The sequence below is a fragment of the Gopherus flavomarginatus genome, chromosome 23 (genome assembly GCF_025201925.1).
Source record: "Gopherus flavomarginatus isolate rGopFla2 chromosome 23, rGopFla2.mat.asm, whole genome shotgun sequence".
Lineage (NCBI taxonomy): Eukaryota > Metazoa > Chordata > Testudines > Testudinidae > Gopherus > Gopherus flavomarginatus.
Genome location: NC_066639.1, coordinates 16,970,467 through 16,988,422, shown reverse-complemented (window position 1 = coordinate 16,988,422; position 17,956 = coordinate 16,970,467). Strand labels below are relative to the sequence as shown.

General features: G+C 70.1%; 1 protein-coding gene and 2 long non-coding RNA genes across 67 annotated transcripts in view; 2 read left to right on the top strand and 1 right to left on the bottom strand.

The window, feature by feature from the left end:
- The window catches only part of MINK1 (misshapen like kinase 1), a 63,675-nt gene that overhangs the window by 32,825 nt on the left and 12,894 nt on the right, over positions 1-17,956 (top strand). Inside the window, exons 14-26 of one of the 5 annotated variants that reach the window (XM_050933375.1) lie at positions 824-1,003; positions 2,841-3,086; positions 3,183-3,271; positions 6,258-6,389; positions 6,537-6,649; positions 7,425-7,513; positions 7,787-7,810; positions 8,404-8,564; positions 11,993-12,116; positions 12,348-12,482; positions 12,721-12,829; positions 14,822-14,989; positions 16,758-16,901. In XM_050933375.1, coding sequence (XP_050789332.1) covers positions 824-1,003; positions 2,841-3,086; positions 3,183-3,271; positions 6,258-6,389; positions 6,537-6,649; positions 7,425-7,513; positions 7,787-7,810; positions 8,404-8,564; positions 11,993-12,116; positions 12,348-12,482; positions 12,721-12,829; positions 14,822-14,989; positions 16,758-16,901 — 1,714 coding nt within the window. The remainder of the gene's footprint in view (positions 1-823; positions 1,004-2,840; positions 3,087-3,182; positions 3,272-6,257; positions 6,390-6,536; positions 6,650-7,424; positions 7,514-7,786; positions 7,811-8,403; positions 8,565-11,992; positions 12,117-12,347; positions 12,483-12,720; positions 12,830-14,821; positions 14,990-16,757; positions 16,902-17,956) is intronic. The other 4 variants (XM_050933378.1, XM_050933376.1, XM_050933379.1 and 1 more) reach the window with 4 other exon arrangements.
- Positions 8,625-11,915, top strand: LOC127039602 (uncharacterized). 50 transcript variants are annotated; one of them, XR_007771142.1, is made up of 10 exons: positions 8,626-9,317; positions 9,444-9,488; positions 9,534-9,758; positions 9,840-10,109; positions 10,335-10,379; positions 10,425-10,739; positions 11,145-11,324; positions 11,550-11,594; positions 11,640-11,684; positions 11,820-11,915. It is a non-coding gene; the product is annotated as an uncharacterized LOC127039602 (long non-coding RNA). The 50 variants fall into 50 exon arrangements; XR_007771165.1 differs by lacking the exon at positions 11,820-11,915 and having other exon boundaries at positions 10,425-10,469; positions 10,515-10,559; positions 10,605-10,739; positions 11,550-11,723; XR_007771170.1 differs by lacking the exon at positions 11,820-11,915 and having other exon boundaries at positions 8,625-9,317; positions 10,425-10,514; positions 10,605-10,739; positions 11,550-11,723.
- On the bottom strand, positions 16,939-17,956 carry LOC127039632 (uncharacterized). Of its 12 annotated transcripts, XR_007771236.1 has the most exons (7): positions 17,868-17,956; positions 17,725-17,807; positions 17,583-17,653; positions 17,429-17,499; positions 17,263-17,345; positions 17,120-17,202; positions 16,939-17,036 (listed from the first exon to the last, which is right to left on the bottom strand). It is a non-coding gene; the product is annotated as an uncharacterized LOC127039632 (long non-coding RNA). The 12 variants fall into 12 exon arrangements; XR_007771233.1 differs by having other exon boundaries at positions 17,583-17,807; XR_007771231.1 differs by lacking the exon at positions 17,583-17,653 and having other exon boundaries at positions 17,654-17,807.

The window sequence follows — 17,956 nt, the reverse complement described above, 5'->3', positions numbered from 1 at the left end:
GAGCGGAGTGGGTCTGGTGGTTAGAGCAGGGGGGCTGGGGGCCAGGACTCCTGGGTTCTCTCCCCGGCTCTGGGAGCGGAGTGGGTCTGGTGGTTAGAGCAGGGGGGCTGGGGGCCAGGACTCCTGGGTTCTCTCCCCGGCTCTGGGAGGGGAGTGGGGCTGGTGGGTCAGAGCAGGGGGGCTCGGAGCCAGGACTCCTGGGTTCTCTCCCCGGCTCTGGGAGGGGAGTGGGGCTGGTGGGTCAGAGCAGGGAGGCTGGGGGCCAGGACTCCTGGGTTCTCTCCCCGGCTCTGGGAGTGGAGTGGGGGCTGGTGGTTAGAGCAGGGGGGGCTGGGAGCCAGGACTCCTGGGTTCTCTCCCCGGCTCTGGGAGGGGAGTGGGGCTGGTGGGTCAGAGCAGGGGGGCTCGGAGCCAGGACTCCTGGGTTCTCTCCCCGGCTCTGGGAGGGGAGTGGGGCTGGTGGGTCAGAGCAGGGAGGCTGGGGGCCAGGACTCCTGGGTTCTCTCCCCGGCTCTGGGAGCGGAGTGGGTCTGGTGGTTAGAGCAGGGGGGCTGGGGGCCAGGACTCCTGGGTTCTCTCCCCGGCTCTGGGAGCGGAGTGGGTCTGGTGGTTAGAGCAGGGGGGCTGGGGGCCAGGACTCCTGGGTTCTCTCCCCGGCTCTGGGAGGGGAGTGGGGCTGGTGGGTCAGAGCAGGGGGGCTCGGAGCCAGGACTCCTGGGTTCTCTCCCCGGCTCTGGGAGGGGAGTGGGGCTGGTGGGTCAGAGCAGGGGGGGCTGGGGGCCAGGACTCCTGGGTTCCCTGCCATGCTCTCTGCCCCCTGCAGGTGGAGGAGCGGACGCGGCTGAATAAGCAGAACTCCCCGGCGGCGCAGACCAAGCTGGGCAGCACCGTGTCCGACCCGGCCCTGCAGACGCGCTCGGAGTCCGTGGCCCTGGGCTCTGGCAGCGCGGCCGAGAGCCCCCCCATGCAGCGCCCCGTCGAGCCACAGGAGGGGCAGCACAAGGTGTGGGGCGGGGCATGCACCCTACTGGCCATGCGAGCCGCCCCCCTCCCCTCGAACCCGGGGTCAGGACTCCTGGCAGGCCCGTAGGGGAGGCGGGCGGCGCGGGGAGCCCCGGGGGGGGCTCTGGCGGGTCCCTAGGGGAGCTCTGGCGGGTTCCTAGGGGAGGCGGGCGGCGCGGAGAGCCCCGGGGGGGGCTCTGGCAGGTCCCTCGGAGAGGCGGGCGGTGTGGGGGGCCCCGGGGGGGGCTCTGGCAGGTCCCTAGGGGAGGCGGGCGGTGTGGGGGGCCCCGGGGGGGGCTCTGGCAGGTCCCTAGGGGAGGCGGGCGGTGTGGGGGGCTCTGGCGGGTCCCTAGGGGAGGCGGGCGGTGTGGGGGGCTCTGGCAGGTCCCTCGGGGAGGCGGGTGGTGCGGGGGAGCCCCGGGGGGGGCTCTGGCGGGTCCCTAGGGGAGGCGGGCGGTGCGGGGAGCCCCGGGGGGGCTCTGGCAGGTCCCTAGGGGAGGCGGGCGGTGTGGGGGGCTCTGGCGGGTCCCTAGGGGAGGCGGGCGGCGCAGGGAGCCCCGGGGGAGGCTCTGGCGGGTCCCTCGGGGAGGCGGGCAGTGCGGGGAGCCACGGGGGGGCTCTGGCAGGTCCCTAAGGAAGGCGAGTGGCGTGCGGGGCCCCGGGGGGGCTCTGGCGGGTCCCTCAGGGAGGCGGGCGGCGCGGGGAGCCCCGGGGGGGCTCTGGCGGGTCCCTAAGGGAAGCGGGCGGTGTGGGGGGTCCCGAGGGGGCTCTGGCGGGTCCCTCGGGGAGGCGGGCGGTGCGGGGAGCCCCGGGGGGGGCTCTGGCGGGTCCCTAGGGGAGGCGGGCGGCGCGAGGGGCCCCGGGGGGGGCTCTGGCAGGTCCCTAAGGGAGGCGGGCGGTGCGGGGAGCCCCGGGGGGGGCTCTGGCGGGTCCCTAAGGGAGGCGGGCAGCGTGGGGGCTCTGGGGGGGGCTCTGGCGGGTCCCTCGGGGAGGCGGGCGGCGCGGGGAGCCCCGGGGGGGGCTCTGGCGGGTCCCTAAGGGAGGCAGGCAGCGTGGGGGGCTCTGGGGGGGGCTCTGGCGGGTCCCTCGGGGAGGCGGGCGGCGCGGGGAGCCCCAGGGGGGGCTCTGGCGGGTCCCTAAGGGAGGCAGGCAGCGTGGGGGGCTCTGGGGGGGGCTCTGGCGGGTCCCTCGGGGAGGCGGGCGGCGCGGGGAGCCCCGGGGGGGGCTCTGGCGGGTCCCTAAGGGAGGCAGGCAGCGTGGGGGGCTCTGGGGGGGGCTCTGGCAGGTCCCTCGGGGAGGCGGGCGGTGCAGGTAGCCCCGGGGGGGGCTCTGGCAGGTCCCTAAGGGAGGCAGGCAGCGTGGGGGGCTCTGGGGGGGGGCTCTGGCGGGTCCCTCGGGGAGGCGGGCGGTGTGGGGGGCTCTGGTGGGTCCCTCGGGGAGGCGGGCGGGGGGGGGCTCCGAGGGGGGCTCTGGCGGGTCCCTCGGGGAGGCAGGCGGTGTGGGGGGCTCTGGCGGGTCCCTAGGGGAGGCGGGCGGCGCGAGGGGCCCCGGGGGGGGTCTGGCGGGTCCCTCGGGGAGGTGGGCGGTGTGGGGGGCTCTGGCGGGTCCCTCGGGGAGGCGGGCGGCGCGGGAAGCCCTGGGGGGGGCTCTGGCAGGTCCCTAAGGGAGGCGGGCGGTGCGGGGGGCCCCGGGGGCGGCTCTGGCGGGTCCCTCGGGGAGGCGGGCGGCGCGGGGAGCCCCAGGGGGGGCTCTGGCAGGTCCCTAAGGGAGGCGGGCGGCGTGGGGGGCCCCGGGGGGGCTCTGGCAGGGCCCGGCGCTGACGGCTCCCCTCCCCGCAGAGCCACCTGGCGCACCGCGTCCCGCTGAAGCCCTACGCTGCGCCGGTGCCGCGCTCCCAGTCCCTGCAGGACCAGCCCACCAAGAACGTGGCGGCTTTCCCGGTGCAGGACCCGGCGCCGCCCCGCGCCCCCATGATCCGCCAGAACTCAGACCCCACCTCGGAGACCCCCGCCCCGCCCGCCCGGCCCAGCCCCGCCGACCCGCGGGGGCCCTGGGGCCGCACCGAGCTCGAGGCCCCGCCCAAGGTAACGGGGCCTGAGCCGCTCCCCCTCGGCGTCTGGGGGGGCGGGGGGGTCCTGGGCCGACGCCCCCTCACCGCTCTGCTCCCCCCCCACCGCCAGGTGCCCCAGCGAACGTCGTCCATCGCCACCACGCTCAACGCCAGCGGGGCCGGGGGCGGCGCCCGGCAGGGCCATGCCGTCAGAGCCAGGTAAGGCCCCGGCCCCCCCCGGCACCCTGCCCTCCCCGGGCCTCCCGCCCCGGCACCCTGCCACCCCGGGCCCCCCCCCCCGGCACCCTGCCCTCCCCGGGCCTCGCGCCCCGACAGCCTGCCACCCTGGACCCCCCCCGGAACCCTGCCCTCCCCGAGCCTCGCACCCCAACACCCTGCCACCCTGGACCCCCCCCCCCGGCACCCTGCCCTCCCCAGGCCTCCTGCCCCGGCACTCTGCCACCCCGGACCCTCCCCCCCGGCACCCTGCCCTCCCCAGGCCTCCTGCCCCGGCACCCTGCCACCCCGGGCCCCCCCCCGGCACCCTGCCCTCCCCGGGCCTCGCGCCCCGACAGCCTGCCACCCTGGACCCCCTCCCCCGGCACCCTGCCCTCCCCAGGCCTCCCGCCCCGGCACCCTGCCACCCTGGACCCCTCCCGGCACCCTGCCCTCCCCAGGCCTCCCGCCCCGGCACCCTGCCACCCCGGGCCCCCCCCCCGGCACCCTGCCCTCCCCGGGCCTCGCGCCCCGACAGCCTGCCACCCTGGACCCCCCCCGCACCCTGCCCTCCCCAGGCCTCCCGCCCCGGCACCCTGCCCTCCCCAGGTCTCCCGCCCCGGCACCCTGCCACCCCGGAGCCCCCCCAGCACCCTGCCCTCCCTGGGCCTCCCGCCACAGCACCCTGCCCTCCCTGGGCCTCGTGCCCCGACAGCCTGCCACCCTGGACCCCCTCCCCCGGCACCCTGCCCTCCCCGGGCCTCCCGCCACGGCACCCTGCCCTCCCCGGGCCTCCCGCCCCGGCACCCTGCCACCCTGGACCCCCCCGGCACCCTGCCCTCCCCAGGCCTCCCGCCCCGGCACCCTGCCACCCCGGCCCCCCCCCCGGCACCCTGCCCTCCCCAGGTCTCCCGCCCCGGCACCCTGCCACCCCGGAGCCCCCCCCAGCACCCTGCCCTCCCTGGGCCTCCCGCCACAGCACCCTGCCCTCCCTGGGCCTCGTGCCCCGACAGCCTGCCACCCTGGACCCCCTCCCCCGGCACCCTGCCCTCCCCGGGCCTCCCGCCACGGCACCCTGCCCTCCCCGGGCCTCCCGCCCCGGCACCCTGCCACCCTGGACCCCCCCGGCACCCTGCCCTCCCCAGGCCTCCCGCCCCGGCACCCTGCCACCCCGGACCCCCCCCCGGCACCCTGCCCTCCCCGGGCCTCGCGCCCCGACAGCCTGCCACCCTGGACCCCCTCCCCCAGCACCCTGCCCTCCCCGGGCCTCCCCCCCCGGCACCCTGCCACCCCGGACCCCCCCCCCGGCACCCTGCCCTCCCCGGGCCTCACGCCCCGACACCCTGCCCTCCCCAGGCCTCGCGCCCCGATACCCTGCCCTCCCCCCAGGCTCCCCCCAGCACCCTGCCCCCCCCGGGCCTCGCGCCCCGACACCCTGCCACCTTGGACCCCCCCCCGGCACCCTGCCCTCCCCGGGCCTCGCGCCCCGGCACCCTGCCACCCCGGCCCCCCCTCCGGCCCCCTGCCCTCCCCGGGCCTCGCGCCCCGGCACCCTGCCACCCCGGACCCTCCCCGGGCCTCCCGCCACGGCACCCTGCCACCCCGGACCCCCCCCCGGCACCCTGCCCTCCCCGGGCCTTGCGCCCCGACACCCTGCCCTCCCCCCAGGCTCCCCCCCAGCACCCTGCCCCCCCCGGGCCTCGCCCCCCGACACCTTGCCACCCTGGGCCCCTCCCCAGCACCCTGCCTTCCCCGGGCCTCACACCCCGACACCCTGCCCCCCCCCGGGCCCCTCCCCGGCACCCTGCCCTCCCCGGGCCTCGCGCCCCGATACCCTGCCCCCCCCGGGCACCCTGTCACCCTGCCCTCCTGGGCCCAGCCCCCCCAGTAACCCTGCTCCCTCTGGCCCGGCCCCACAACACCCTGCCCTCCTGGGCCCAGCGCCCCCATCAGCCAGACTCCTCGGGCCACAGGCCAGGCTCCTCATCACCCTACCCCCTCAGGCCCTGGGCCTGGCCCGCCCCCCAGTCACCCTGCCCCCTTGGGCCCAGCCCCACCAGGGCTCTAGCCCTCTTAATCCCTTGGAGTCCATGTCCAGCGCACTCAGGTATCCCATGCCCCCATCCCCTGGGTCCCCCCAGTACCCCAGCGTCCCTCTCTTCCCTCAGGCGTCTGACAGACTGTAGTGGCCAGGACATCTGGGTTCTATTCCCAGCTCTGCCAATGACCTTCTGGTCACCTTCAGCAAGTTGTGCTGCCGTGCTCTGCCTCAGTTTCCCCTCCCGTCTCTTGTCAGTTCATTCCAGAGCTGTGGGGGGCAGGGACTTCTGGCTCTGCATCTGCACAGCGCCCCACCTCGCCTCCGCCACCCAGGCCTGGTCTCACTTCAGCTGGTCCTGCTAGCTGGAGCCAAGATGCAGCCACCTCTGGGGCGGACTGGCCAGTTACCTAGGGACTCCTCACCCGACGCAGAGATGGAGCCACCTCTGGGGCGGGCGGCCAGTTACCCGGGGACCCCTCACCCAGTGCTGAGATGTGCCCACCTCTGGGGCAGGGCGGCCGGTTACCCAGGGACCCCTCGCCCGGCACTGAGATGCGCCCACCTCTGGGGCGGGACGGCCGGTTACCCAGGGACCCCTCACCTGGCGCTGAGATGCGCCCACCTCTGGGACGGGGCGGCCGGTTACCCAGGGACCCCTCGCCCGGCGCTGGGATGCGCCCACCTCTGGGGCGGGGCGGCCGGTTACCCAGGGACCCCTCGCCCGGCGCTGAGATGCGCCGACCTCTGGGGCGGGACGGCCGGTTACCCAGGGACCCCTCGCCTGGCGCTGAGATGTGCCCACCTCTGGGGCAGGACGGCCAGTTACCCAGGGACCCCTCGCCCGGCCCTGAGATGCGCCCACCTCTGGGGCGGGGCTGCCGATTACCCAGGGATCCCCTGCCTCCAGCTGCCCTCCAGACCCCAATGACCCTCATCTCCACTCCACAGACCCCGTAGCAAGTCGGCCTGGCACATCCACATGCACTGCCGGCCGGAGAGGGTGCAGCCCGCGGCCCCCCCTCCCCAGCCGCCCAGGCGGGGGCAGCGCCGGGCCCCGGCCCCCATACCAAGCACCAGTAGGTAATGGAGCGTGGCCGGCGGTGGTGGCTCTGCTTGGGACAAGGTGCTGCTGCGCTGGTGACGGGCCGGGACACGGGGGCCGGGGTGGGGGTGTGGGCATCGCCTGATGTGCTCTGCTCTGCTTTGCTTTCCCATCATGCCGTGCAGCAACCCGGACCTGCGGCGCAGCGACCCCGGCTGGGAGCGAGCCGACAGCCTGCTGCAGGCGGGCAGCGCCAACCTGCCCCAAGCCGGCTCCCTGGAGCGCAACCGCATAGGGGGTAGGGACCGGCCTGGGGGCTGGCGCAGAACCAGGCAGAAGAGGGGGCACCGAGGGCACTGGGAACTGGGGCGGGGCACAGGGGGCAGCTGGGGTGTGGGGCAGGGCCTGGGCGAACTTGGGCAGGGCTTTGGGGGCAGGGCACAGGGGTCACTGGGAACTGGGGTAGGGGTTTGGGGGGACCGGGGGGTGTGGGGCAGTGCACAGGGGGCAGCTGGGGTGTGGGGCAGGGCCTGGGCGAACTTGGGCAGGGCTTTGGGGGCACCAGGGAGTGTGGGGCAGGGCACAGGGGTCACTGGGGCAGGGGTTTGGGGGCACAAGGAGGTGTGGGGCACGGCACAGGGGTCATTGGGAACTGGGGCAGGGCTTTGGGGGCACCAGGAGGTGTGGGGCAGGGCCTGGGTGAACTTGGGCAGGGCTTTGGGGGCACCAGGGAGTGTGGGGCATGGCACGGGGGTCACTGGGAACTGGGGCAGGGCTTTGGGGGCACCCAGGGGTGTGGGGCAGGGCCTGGACGAACTTGGGCAGGGCTTTGGGGGCAGGGCACAGGGGTCACTGGGAACTGGGGCAGGGCTTTGGGGGCACCAGGGGGTGTGGGGAAGGGCACGGGGGGGGCACCGGGGGTGTGGGGCATGGCATGGGGAGCACGGGGGCTCCCTGAAACAGACCCAGATAGGGAGAGGGGTCTATTCCTGAAATGCCAAGGGCCCCCCTGCAATCTCAGCCCCACAGAGCCTCCCCCGCCCCCAGCACTGACCCACTCTTCCCCCCCCCAGCCGCGTCCAAGAGGGAGAGCTCCCCCATCCTGCCCCCGGTGAGCAAGCCCAAGGCGGAGGATCACCGCTCGCGCCCCGGCCGGCCCGCGGTGAGTGTCCAGGGGGGCAGGGCCTGGCGTGGGGTGCCCCGTGGAAGAGTGTTTAGGGTGGGGGGGCTGTCGGTGGGCAGGCCAACTGTCCTCGGGGGGCTGGGGCGTTGGTGTTCCGGGGGCCAGGCCATCGGGGAGGAGGCTTTCAGCCTGTGCCCTGGGGAGAGAACCCAGGAGTCCGGGCCCCTGGCTGCGGGTGGGGTGTCGGGGGGTCTCGCTGGCACCGCGTTAACGTCTGCGCCGTTCTTTCCTCTGCTCCCCGCGCGCCACCAGAGCTATAAACGCGCCATCGGCGAGGTTAGTGCCCGTGTGTCTGTGCCAGTGCCAGTGCCCGGCCCGTCCTGTCTGCCCCGTGCTTCCCATCAGAGAACCCAGGAGTCCGGGCTCCAAGCCCTCTCCCCCCCCCGCACTCCAACCCACCAACCCCCACTCCCCTCCCAGAGCCAGGGAGAGAACCCAGGAGTCCTGGCTCCCAGCCCCCCCTGCTCTGACCCACCAGCCCCCACTCCCCTCCCAGAGCCAGGGAGAGAACCCAGGAGTCCTGGCTCCCAGCCCCCCCTGCTCTAACCACCAACCCCCACTCCCCTCCCAGAGCCAGGGAGAGAACCCAGGAGTCCTGGCTCCCAGCCCCTCTGCTCTAACCACCAGCCCTCACTCCCCTCCCAGCACTGGGGAGAGAACCCAGGAGTCCTGGCTCCCAGCCCCCACTGCTCTGACCCACCAGCCCCCACTCCCCTCCTAGCGCTGGGGAGAGAACCCAGGAGTCCTGGCTCCCAGTCCCCCCGTTCTTACCTGGGCTTTGCGGGGCCGGACCCCGCTGGCTGCTTGTATGTGATGTGGCTGTTGGCCGGGCGTGGGGGACGTGGCACTAACCCCCCCCGGCCCCCCAGAACTTTGTGCTGCTGAAGGAGCGGCCTGAGGAGCCTCCCAAGCCCCCCAAGAAGGCCATGGACTATTCCTCCTCCAGCGAGGAGCCGGACAGCAGCGAGGAGGAGGACGATGAGGCCGAGGGGGAGCCGCAGGACAGGGCAGGGGAGCCTGCCGGGGCCAGGTAGGGCATGGGGGGCAGGGCAGGTGGGGGGCCGGGGCAGGTGGAGGGCCTATTGTACAGACAAAACTGCACAGGATCTTTTCAGGGGGCAAGACAAAGATGCCACATTTATTCTGATAACAATCTGATCTATGATCAATAACTATTATCTACACACACACAGACACACACACACACACACCCCACATGTTCTGTTACCAGTCCCTTGATTTCCCAGCTTGGGTTCGTAGCTCGGGGCGGTCACTGGCCAGGAAAGCTGGGCACAAGGACGAGCTGGGTCTCTGTTGGGCCTGAACTGATGCCCGTCCATGTTGGCAGCAGAACGTTCCCCTCCAGCGTCTCCCATCTCACCCTCCTTTCTGTGGGCTTTAGTCTGAATCCAGAGTCTATCGGTCTCGCTGTGTCACTGCCCTGGGTGTGGTGACTGATCACCCGTCATTGCAGGCGACTGTCAGCCTGGGACCTGGCTTTGACCTTCCCTCTATTGCACCTTCTCTGTTTAGCGTGGACTCTGCTTACTTAGTTAGGGCTCTGGGCTGCAGCTTCAGCTGGGGGGCGTTGAACTCCGTTTCATCAGGACAGGCTGGGCTGGAGGTTGAGTCCATCATCCATCCACACCTCAGTCACACAGCGAAACTAACTGAGAAGAGCACAGCAGGGTTTGCACAAATGGAGCTTGGAGGAAGCTTTTACAAAGTGGAGTGAGCGTTTGAAATCGGGGGTTGGATTACAGTGTGGCAAACAGAACAGAAGGTACAACGCAGGCAAGTGTAGTGGATGGTGAACCGTGAACAGAAGGTACAACGCAGGCAAGTGGTGAACAGTGAACAGAAGGTACAATGCAGGCAAGCGTAGTGGATGGTGAACCGTGAACAGAAGGTACAACGCAGGCGAGTGTAGTGGATGGTGAACCGTGAACAGAAGGTACAATGTAGATGAGTGTACTAGATGGTGAACCGTGAACAGAAGGTACAATGTAGACGAGTGTAGTGAATGGTGAACCTTGAACAGAAGGTACAATGTAGACGAGTGTAGTGGATGGTGAACCGTGAACAGAAGGTACAACGCAGACGAGTGTAGTGGATGGTGAACCGTGAACAGAAGGTACAACGCAGGCGAGTGTAGTGGATGGTGAACCGTGAACAGAAGGTACAACGCAGGCGAGTGTAGTGGATGGTGAACCGTGAACAGAAGGTACAACGCAGGCAAGTGGTGAACAGTGAACAGAAAGTACAACACAGGCAAGTGTAGTGGATGGTGAACAGTGAACAGAAGGTACAATGTAGACGAGTGTAGTGGATGGTGAACCGTGAACAGAAGGTACAACGCAGGCGAGTGTAGTGGATGGTGAACCGTGAACAGAAGGTACAACGCAGGCGAGTGTAGTGGATGGTGAACCGTGAACAGAAGGTACAACGCAGGCGAGTGTAGTGGATGGTGAACCGTGAACAGAAGGTACAACGCAGGCGAGTGTAGTGGATGGTGAACCGTGAACAGAAGGTACAACGCAGACGAGTGTAGTGGATGGTGAACCGTGAACAGAAGGTACAATGTAGACGAGTGTAGTGGATGGTGAACAGTGAACAGAAGGTACAATGTAGACGAGTGTAGTGGATGGTGAACAGTGAACAGAAGCTACAACGCAGACGAGTGTAGTGGATGGTGAACAGTGAACAGAAGCTACAACGCAGAAGAGTGTAGTGGATTGTGAACAGTGAACAGAAGATTTAATGTAGACGAGTGTAGTGGATGGTGAACCGTGAACAGAAGGTACAACGTAGACGAGTGTAGTGGATGGTGAACAGTGAACAGAAGGTACAATGTAGACGAGTGTAGTGGATGGTGAACAGTGAACAGAAGGTACAATGTAGACGAGTGTAGTGGATGGTGAACCGTGAACAGAAGGTACAATGTAGACGAGTGTAGTGGATGGTGAACAGTGAACAGAAGGTACAACGTAGACGAGTGTAGTGGATGGTGAACAGTGAACAGAAGGTACAATGTAGACGAGTGTAGTGAATGGTGAACAGTGAACAGAAGGTACAACGTAGACGAGTGTAGTGAATGGTGAACAGTGAACAGAAGGTACAACGCAGGCGAGTGTAGTGGATGGTGAACAGTGAACAGAAGGTACAACGCAGGCGAGTGTAGTGGATGGTGAACAGTGAACAGAAGGTACAATGTAGACGAGTGTAATGAATGGTGAACAGTGAACAGAAGGTACAATGTAGACGAGTGTAATGAATGGTGAACCGTGAACAGAAGGTGCAACGCAGGCGAGTGTAGTGGATGGTGAACAGTGAACAGAAGGTACAATGTAGACGAGTGTAGTGAATGGTGAACAGTGAACAGAAGGTACAACGTAGACAAGTGTAGTGGATGGTGAACCATGAACAGAAGGTACAATGTAGACGAGTGTAGTGGATGGTGAACCATGAACAGAAGGTACAATGTAGACGAGTGTAGTGGATGGTGAACAGTGAACAGAAGGTACAATGTAGACGAGTGTAGTGGATGGTGAACAGTGAACAGAAGGTACAACGCAGGCGAGTGTAGTGGATGGTGCACAGTGAACAGAAGGTACAACGCAGGCGAGTGTAGTGGATGGTGAACAGTGAACAGAAGGTACAATGTAGACGAGTGTAGTGAATGGTGAACAGTGAACAGAAGGTACAACGTAGACGAGTGTAGTGGATGGTGCACAGTGAACAGAAGGTACAACGCAGGCGAGTGTAGTGGATGGTGAACAGTGAACAGAAGGTACAACGTAGACGAGTGTAATGAATGGTGAACAGTGAACAGAAGGTACAACGTAGACAAGTGTAGTGGATGGTGAACCATGAACAGAAGGTACAATGTAGACGAGTGTAGTGGATGGTGAACAGTGAACAGAAGGTACAATGTAGACGAGTGTAGTGGATGGTGAACAGTGAACAGAAGGTACAACGCAGGCGAGTGTAGTGGATGGTGCACAGTGAACAGAAGGTACAACGCAGGCGAGTGTAGTGGATGGTGAACAGTGAACAGAAGGTACAATGTAGACGAGTGTAGTGAATGGTGAACAGTGAACAGAAGGTACAACGTAGACGAGTGTAGTGGATGGTGAACAGTGAACAGAAGGTACAATGTAGACGAGTGTAGTGGATGGTGCACAGTGAACAGAAGGTACAACGCAGGCGAGTGTAGTGGATGGTGAACAGTGAACAGAAGGTACAATGTAGACGAGTGTCGTGAATGGTGAACAGTGAACAGAAGGTACAACGCAGGCGAGTGTAGTGGATGGTGAACAGAAGTTACATTAATACAGTGAACAATTAAAAACAATTTGATTTATCAGTTGTACAGGCCGGGGTGGGGGGCTCTGGGGCTGGGGCAGTGGCCAGGTAGGGCATGGGGGGCAGGACTGACCCACGCCCCTCGCCCCCCAGGCCAAGCGGGGACGGCGACACGGACAGCGTCAGCACCATGGTGGTGCATGAGGTGGAAGAGCCGTCGGGCAGCGGGTCGGAGAGCGGCTCCTACGGTGGGGATGGCACCATGCTGGTCCAGCGGGTGAGCGCGGGGGGGTGTCTGGGGGGCGGGGGGCTGTTGTGCCCGGAGGGCGGAGACTAGAGGAGGGGGTGCTCTGCCCTGGGGGGTGTCATCGGAGCGCCGTGCCCGGGGGTGGGGCAGGGATGGCTCTGTGCTGGGGGGCAGGACGGGGGCACTGGATGCGGGGCGGGGATGGCCCTGGGGGGTGTGCATGGCGCCATACCCCCCACTGACTCCCTCCGCCCCCCTTAGACCCCCGAGGAGGAGCGCAGCCGGCTCCACGCCGACAGCAACGGCTACACCAACCTGCCGGACGTGGTGCAGCCCAGCCACTCGCCCACCGAGCCCAAGGGCCAGGGCTCCCCCGCCAAGGACAGCGTCGGAGACGTGAGCCCCCGGGGCGCGGGGGGGCCCCAACCAGGCGGGAGGGGGAGAGGGAGGGGGCTGGCAGGGCAGAGGGGTAGTGGAGGGGGAGGGGATATGGGGGCAGGCGGGGAGGAGGATGAGATATGGGGGGCTGGCGGGCCAGAGGGGAAGCGGAGGGGGAGGGGATATGGGGGGCTGGTGGGGCAGAGGGGGAGGGCAGAGGGGCTGTTTCTCACCTTGTCCTTCTCGCCCCCCCCAGTACCAGTCGCGAGGGCTGGTTAAGGCCCCTGGCAAAAGCTCCTTCACCATGTTCGTGGACCTGGGCATCTACCAGACCACGGGCAGCGGGGACACCGTCCCCATCACCGGTGAGCAGGGCGCCGGGCTGGGGGGGGTTCTGGGGGGGTGCTGGGCAGCAGGGACACCGTCCCCATCACCGGTGAGCAGGGTGCCGGGCTGGGGGGGGTTCTGGGGGGTGCTGGGCAGCAGGGACACCGTCCCCATCACCGGTGAGCAGGGTGCCGGGCTGGGGGGGGTTCTGGGGGGGTGCTGGGCAGTAGGGACACCGTCCCCATCACCGGTGAGCAGGGTACTGGGCTGCGGGGGGGTTCTGGGGGGGTGCTGGGCAGCAGGGACACCGTCCCCATCACCGGTGAGCAGGGCGCCGGGCTGGGGGGGTTCTGGGGGGGTGCTGGGCAGCAGGGACACCGTCCCCATCACCGGGGAGCAGGGCACCGGGCTGGGGGGGGTTCTGGGGGGTGCTGGGCAGCAGGCACACCGTCCCCATCACCGGTGAGCAGGGTACTGGGCTGCGGGGGGGTTCTGGGGGGTGCTGGGCAGCAGGCACACCGTCCCCATCACCGGTGAGCGGGGTGCCGGGCTGGGGGGGTTCTGGGGGGGTGCTGGGCAGCGGGGACACCGTCCCCATCACCGGTGAGCAGGGTACTGGGCTGCGGGGGGGTTCTGCGGGGTGCTGGGCAGCGGGGACACCGTCCCCATCACCAGTGAGCAGGGTACTGGGCTGCGGGTGGGTGCTGGGCAGCGGGGACACCGTCCCCATCACCGGGGAGCAGGGTGCCGGGCAGCGGGAACAACGTCCCCATCACCGGGGAGCAGGGTGCCGGGCTGGGGGGGTTCTGGGGGGCTGCTGGGCAGCGGGAACAACGTCCCCATCACCGGGGAGCAGGGTGCCGGGCTGGGGGGGTTCTGGGGGGCTGCTGGGCAGCGGGAACAACGTCCCCATCACCGGGGAGCAGGGTGCCGGGCTGGGGGGGTTCTGGGGGGCTGCTGGGCAGCGGGGACACCGTCCCCATCACCGGTGAGCAGGGTGCCGGGCTGGGGGGGTTCTGGGGGGTGCTGGGCAGCAGGGACACCGTCCCCATCACCGGTGAGCAGGGTGCTGGGCTGGAGGGGGTTCTGGGGGGGTGCTGGGCAGCAGGGACACCGTCCCCATCACCGGTGAGCGGGGCGCCGGGCTGGGGGGGGTTCTGGGGGGGTGCTGGGCAGCAGGGACACCGTCCCTATCACCGGTGAGCAGGGCGCCGGGCTGGGGGGGTTCTGGGGGGGTGCTGGGCAGCAGGGACACCGTCCCCATCACCGGTGAGCAGGGCGCCGGGCTGGGGGGGTTCTGGGGTGGGTGCTGGGCAGCGGGGACACCGTCCCCATCACCGGTGAGTGAGGTGCTGGGCTGGGGGGAGGTGCTGGGGGGCAACAATGATCTATACAGTCCCAGAGTATATTGATGTCACAGGGGGGTGCTGGGGGTTATGGGGTGTGCCGGGCTGCAGTGGGTACCAGGGGGTTATGGGGGGGCGCCGGGCTGCAAAGGCGCTGGGGTTATGGGCGGGGCTCCGGGCTGCGGGGGGGCACCTGGGGGTTATGGGGGGGCGCCGGGCTGCAGGGGGCACCAGGGGGTTCTGGGGGTTATGGGGGGGGGCACTGGGGTGCTGGGGAGCACTGGAGGGTTATGGGGGGGCGCCGGGCTGCCAAGGCGCTGTGGTTATGGGGGGACACGGGTGCTGGGGAGCACCAGGCTGTGGGGGGCACCTGGGGCTTATGGGAGGGGCGCCAGGCTGCAGGGGGCACCAGGGGGTTCTGGGGGTTATGGGAGGGGCTCCGGGCTACGGGAGGCACCGGGGGGTCCTGGGGGTTATGGGGGGGCGCCGGGCTGCGGCGGGGTCCGGGGGGTTATGGGGGGCGCCGGGCTGCAAAGGCACTGGGTTTATGGGGGGGCACTAGGGTGCCGGGGAGCGCCAGGCTGCGGGGGGCTCGGCACGCTGCGCCGGCTGCTGGGAGACGGGCTCGGCGGGGGGCTCCGGGTGGGGGCCAAGGCCCGACTGCTGACCCCCATCTCCCCCCAGCGCTGGTGGGGGCCGACCCCAGGCAGCTGGAGCAGCTGCAGCTGGAGGTGCGCAAGGGCTCGGTGGTGAACGTGAACCCCACAAACACGCGGCCCCACAGCGACACCCCCGAGATCCGCAAGTACAAGAAGCGTTTCAACTCGGAGATCCTGTGCGCTGCCCTGTGGGGTGAGCGGGGGCGGGGGCAGCAGGCTGGACGGGGGGGGAAGAGGGGTCGCTGTGGGGCGCAGCAGGGAGGAGGGGGCAGTGGTCCCAGGGTGGGGCAGGCAGGGAGGAGGGGGGTCGCTGTGGGGCCCAGTGGGGAAGAGGGGTCGCTGTGGGGCCCAGCAGGGAGGAGGGGGCAGTGGTCCCAGGGAGGGGCAGGCAGGGAGGAGGGGGGGTCGCTGTGGGGCCCAGCAGGGAGGAGGGGGCAGTGGTCCCAGGGTGGGGCAGGCAGGGAGGAGGGAGGGTCGCTGTGGGGCCCAGCAGGGAGGAGGGGGCAGTGGTCCCAGGGTGGGGCGGGCAGGGAGGAGGGGGGGTCGCTGTGGGGCCCAGCAGGGAGGAGGGGGCAGTGGTCCCAGGGTGAAGCGGGCAGGGAGGAGGGGGGGTCGCTGTGGGGCCCAGCAGGGAGGAGGGGGCAGTGGTCCCAGGGTGGGGGGGCAGGGAGGAGGGGGGGTCGCTGTGGGGCCCAGCAGGGAGGAGGGGGCAGTGGTCCCAGGGTGGGGCGGGCAGGGAGGAGGGGGGGTCGCTCTGGGGCCCAGCAGGGAGGAGGGGGCAGTGGTCCCAGGGTGGGGCAGGCAGGGAGGAGGGGGGTCACTGTGGGGCCCAGTGGGGAAGAGGGGTCGCTGTGGGGCCCAGCAGGGAGGAGGGGGCAGTGGTCCCAGGGTGGGGCGGGCAGGGAGGAGGGGGGGTCGCTGTGGGGCCCAGCAGGGAGGAGGGGGCAGTGGTCCCAGGGTGGGGCAGGCAGGGAGGAGGGGGGGTCGCTGTGGGGCCCAGCAGGGAGGAGGGGGCAGTGGTCCCAGGGTGGGGCGGGCAGGGAGGAGGGAGGTCACTGTGGGGCCCAGTGGGGAAGAGGGGTCGCTGTGGGGCCCAGCAGGGAGGAGGGGGCAGTGGTCCCAGGGTGGGGCAGGCAGGGAGGAGGGGGGGTCGCTGTGGGGCCCAGCAGGGAGGAGGGGGCAGTGGTCCCAGGGTGGGGCAGGCAGGGAGGAGGGGGGGTCGCTGTGGGGCCCAGCAGGGAGGAGGGGGCAGTGGTCCCAGGGTGAGGCGGGCAGGGAGGAGGGGGGGTCGCTGTGGGGCCCAGCAGGGAGGAGGGGGCAGTGGTCCCAGAGTGGGGCAGGCAGGGAGGAGGGGGGTCGTTGTGGGGCCCAGTGGGGAAGAGGGGTCGCTCTGGGGCCCAGCAGGGAGGAGGGGGCAGTGGTCCCAGGGTGGGGCAGGGAGGAGAGGGGTTTCCATGGGGCCCAGTGGGGAAGAGGGGTCGCTCTGGGGCCCAGCAGGGAGGAGGGGGCAGTGGTCCCAGGGTGGGGCGGGCAGGGAGGAGGGAGGGTCGCTGTGGGGCCCAGCAGGGAGGAGGGGGCAGTGGTCCCAGGGTGGGGCGGGCAGGGAGGAGGGGGGGTCGCTGTGGGGCCCAGCAGGGAGGAGGGGGCAGTGGTCCCAGGGTGGGGCGGGCAGCGAGGAGGGGGGGTCGCTGTGGGGCCCAGGAGGGAGGAGGGGGCAGTGGTCCCAGGGTGAGGCGGGCAGCGAGGAGGGGGGGTCGCTGTGGGGCCCAGCAGGGAGGAGGGGGCAGTGGTCCCGGGGGGGGCGGGCAGGGAGGAGGGGGGGTCGCTGTGGGGCCCAGCAGGGAGGAGGGGGCAGTGGTCCCAGGGTGGGGCGGGCAGGGAGGAGAGGGGTTTCCATGGGGCGGGCTGGGGGTGCCGTGGGTCGCCGTGGGGGGCGGGTCTCACGCTGCCCCCCGCCCTAGGGGTGAACCTGCTGGTGGGGACGGAGAACGGGCTGATGCTGCTGGATCGCAGCGGGCAGGGCCGGGTCTACGGGCTGATCAGCCGCCGCCGCTTCCAGCAGATGGACGTGCTGGAGGGACTCAACCTGCTGACCACCATCTCGGGTAAGTGCCCCACGGCCGCCCCACGGCCTGCCCCATGGCCCCCCCGACCCCCACGGGGCTCAACCTGCTCACCACCATCTCGGGTAAGCGCCCCACGGCCGCCCCACGGGCCCCCCGACCCCCACGGGGCTCAACCTGCTCACCACCATCTCGGGTAAGCACCCCACGGCCGCCCCACGGCCTGCCGCACGGCCCCCCCGACCCCCACGGGGCTCAACCTGCTCACCACCATCTCGGGTAAGCGCCCCACGGCCGCCCCACGGCCTGCCCCACGGCCCCTCTGACCCCCACAGGGCTCAACCTGCTCACCACCATCTCAGGTAAGCACCCCACGGCCCCTCCAACCCCCATGGGGCTCAACCTGCTCACCACCATCTCGGGTAAGCGCCCCACGGCCGCCCCATGGCCTGCCCCACGGCCCCTCTGACCCCCACGGGGCTCAACCTGCTCACCACCATCTCGGGTAAGCGCCCCACGGCCGCCCCACGGCCTGCCCCACGGCCCCTCCGACCCCCACGGGGCTCAACCTGCTCACCACCATCTCGGGTAAGTGCCCCACGGCCGCCCCACGGCCCCTCCAACCCCCACGGGGCTCAACCTGCTCACCACCATCTCGGGTAAGTGCCCCACGGCCGCCCCACAGCCTGCCCCACGGCCCCTCCAACCCCCACGGGGCTCAACCTGCTCACCACCATCTCGGGTAAGCGCCCCACGGCCGCCCCACGGGCCCCCCGACCCCCACGGGGCTCAACCTGCTCACCACCATCTCGGGTAAGCGCCCCACGGCCGCCCCACGGCCCCCCCGACCCCCACAGGGCTCAACCTGCTCACCACCATCTCGGGTAAGCGCCCCACAGCCGCCCCACGGCCTGCCCCACGGCCCCTCTGACCCCCACGGGGCTCAACCTGCTCACCACCATCTCAGGTAAGCACCCCACGGCCCCTCCAACCCCCATGGGGCTCAACCTGCTCACCACCATCTCGTGTGAGGGACCCCCAGCGCCCCACGGCCAGCTCTGCCTTGGGCCCCCCGGCCGTGGGGTGCCCCAGCTCAC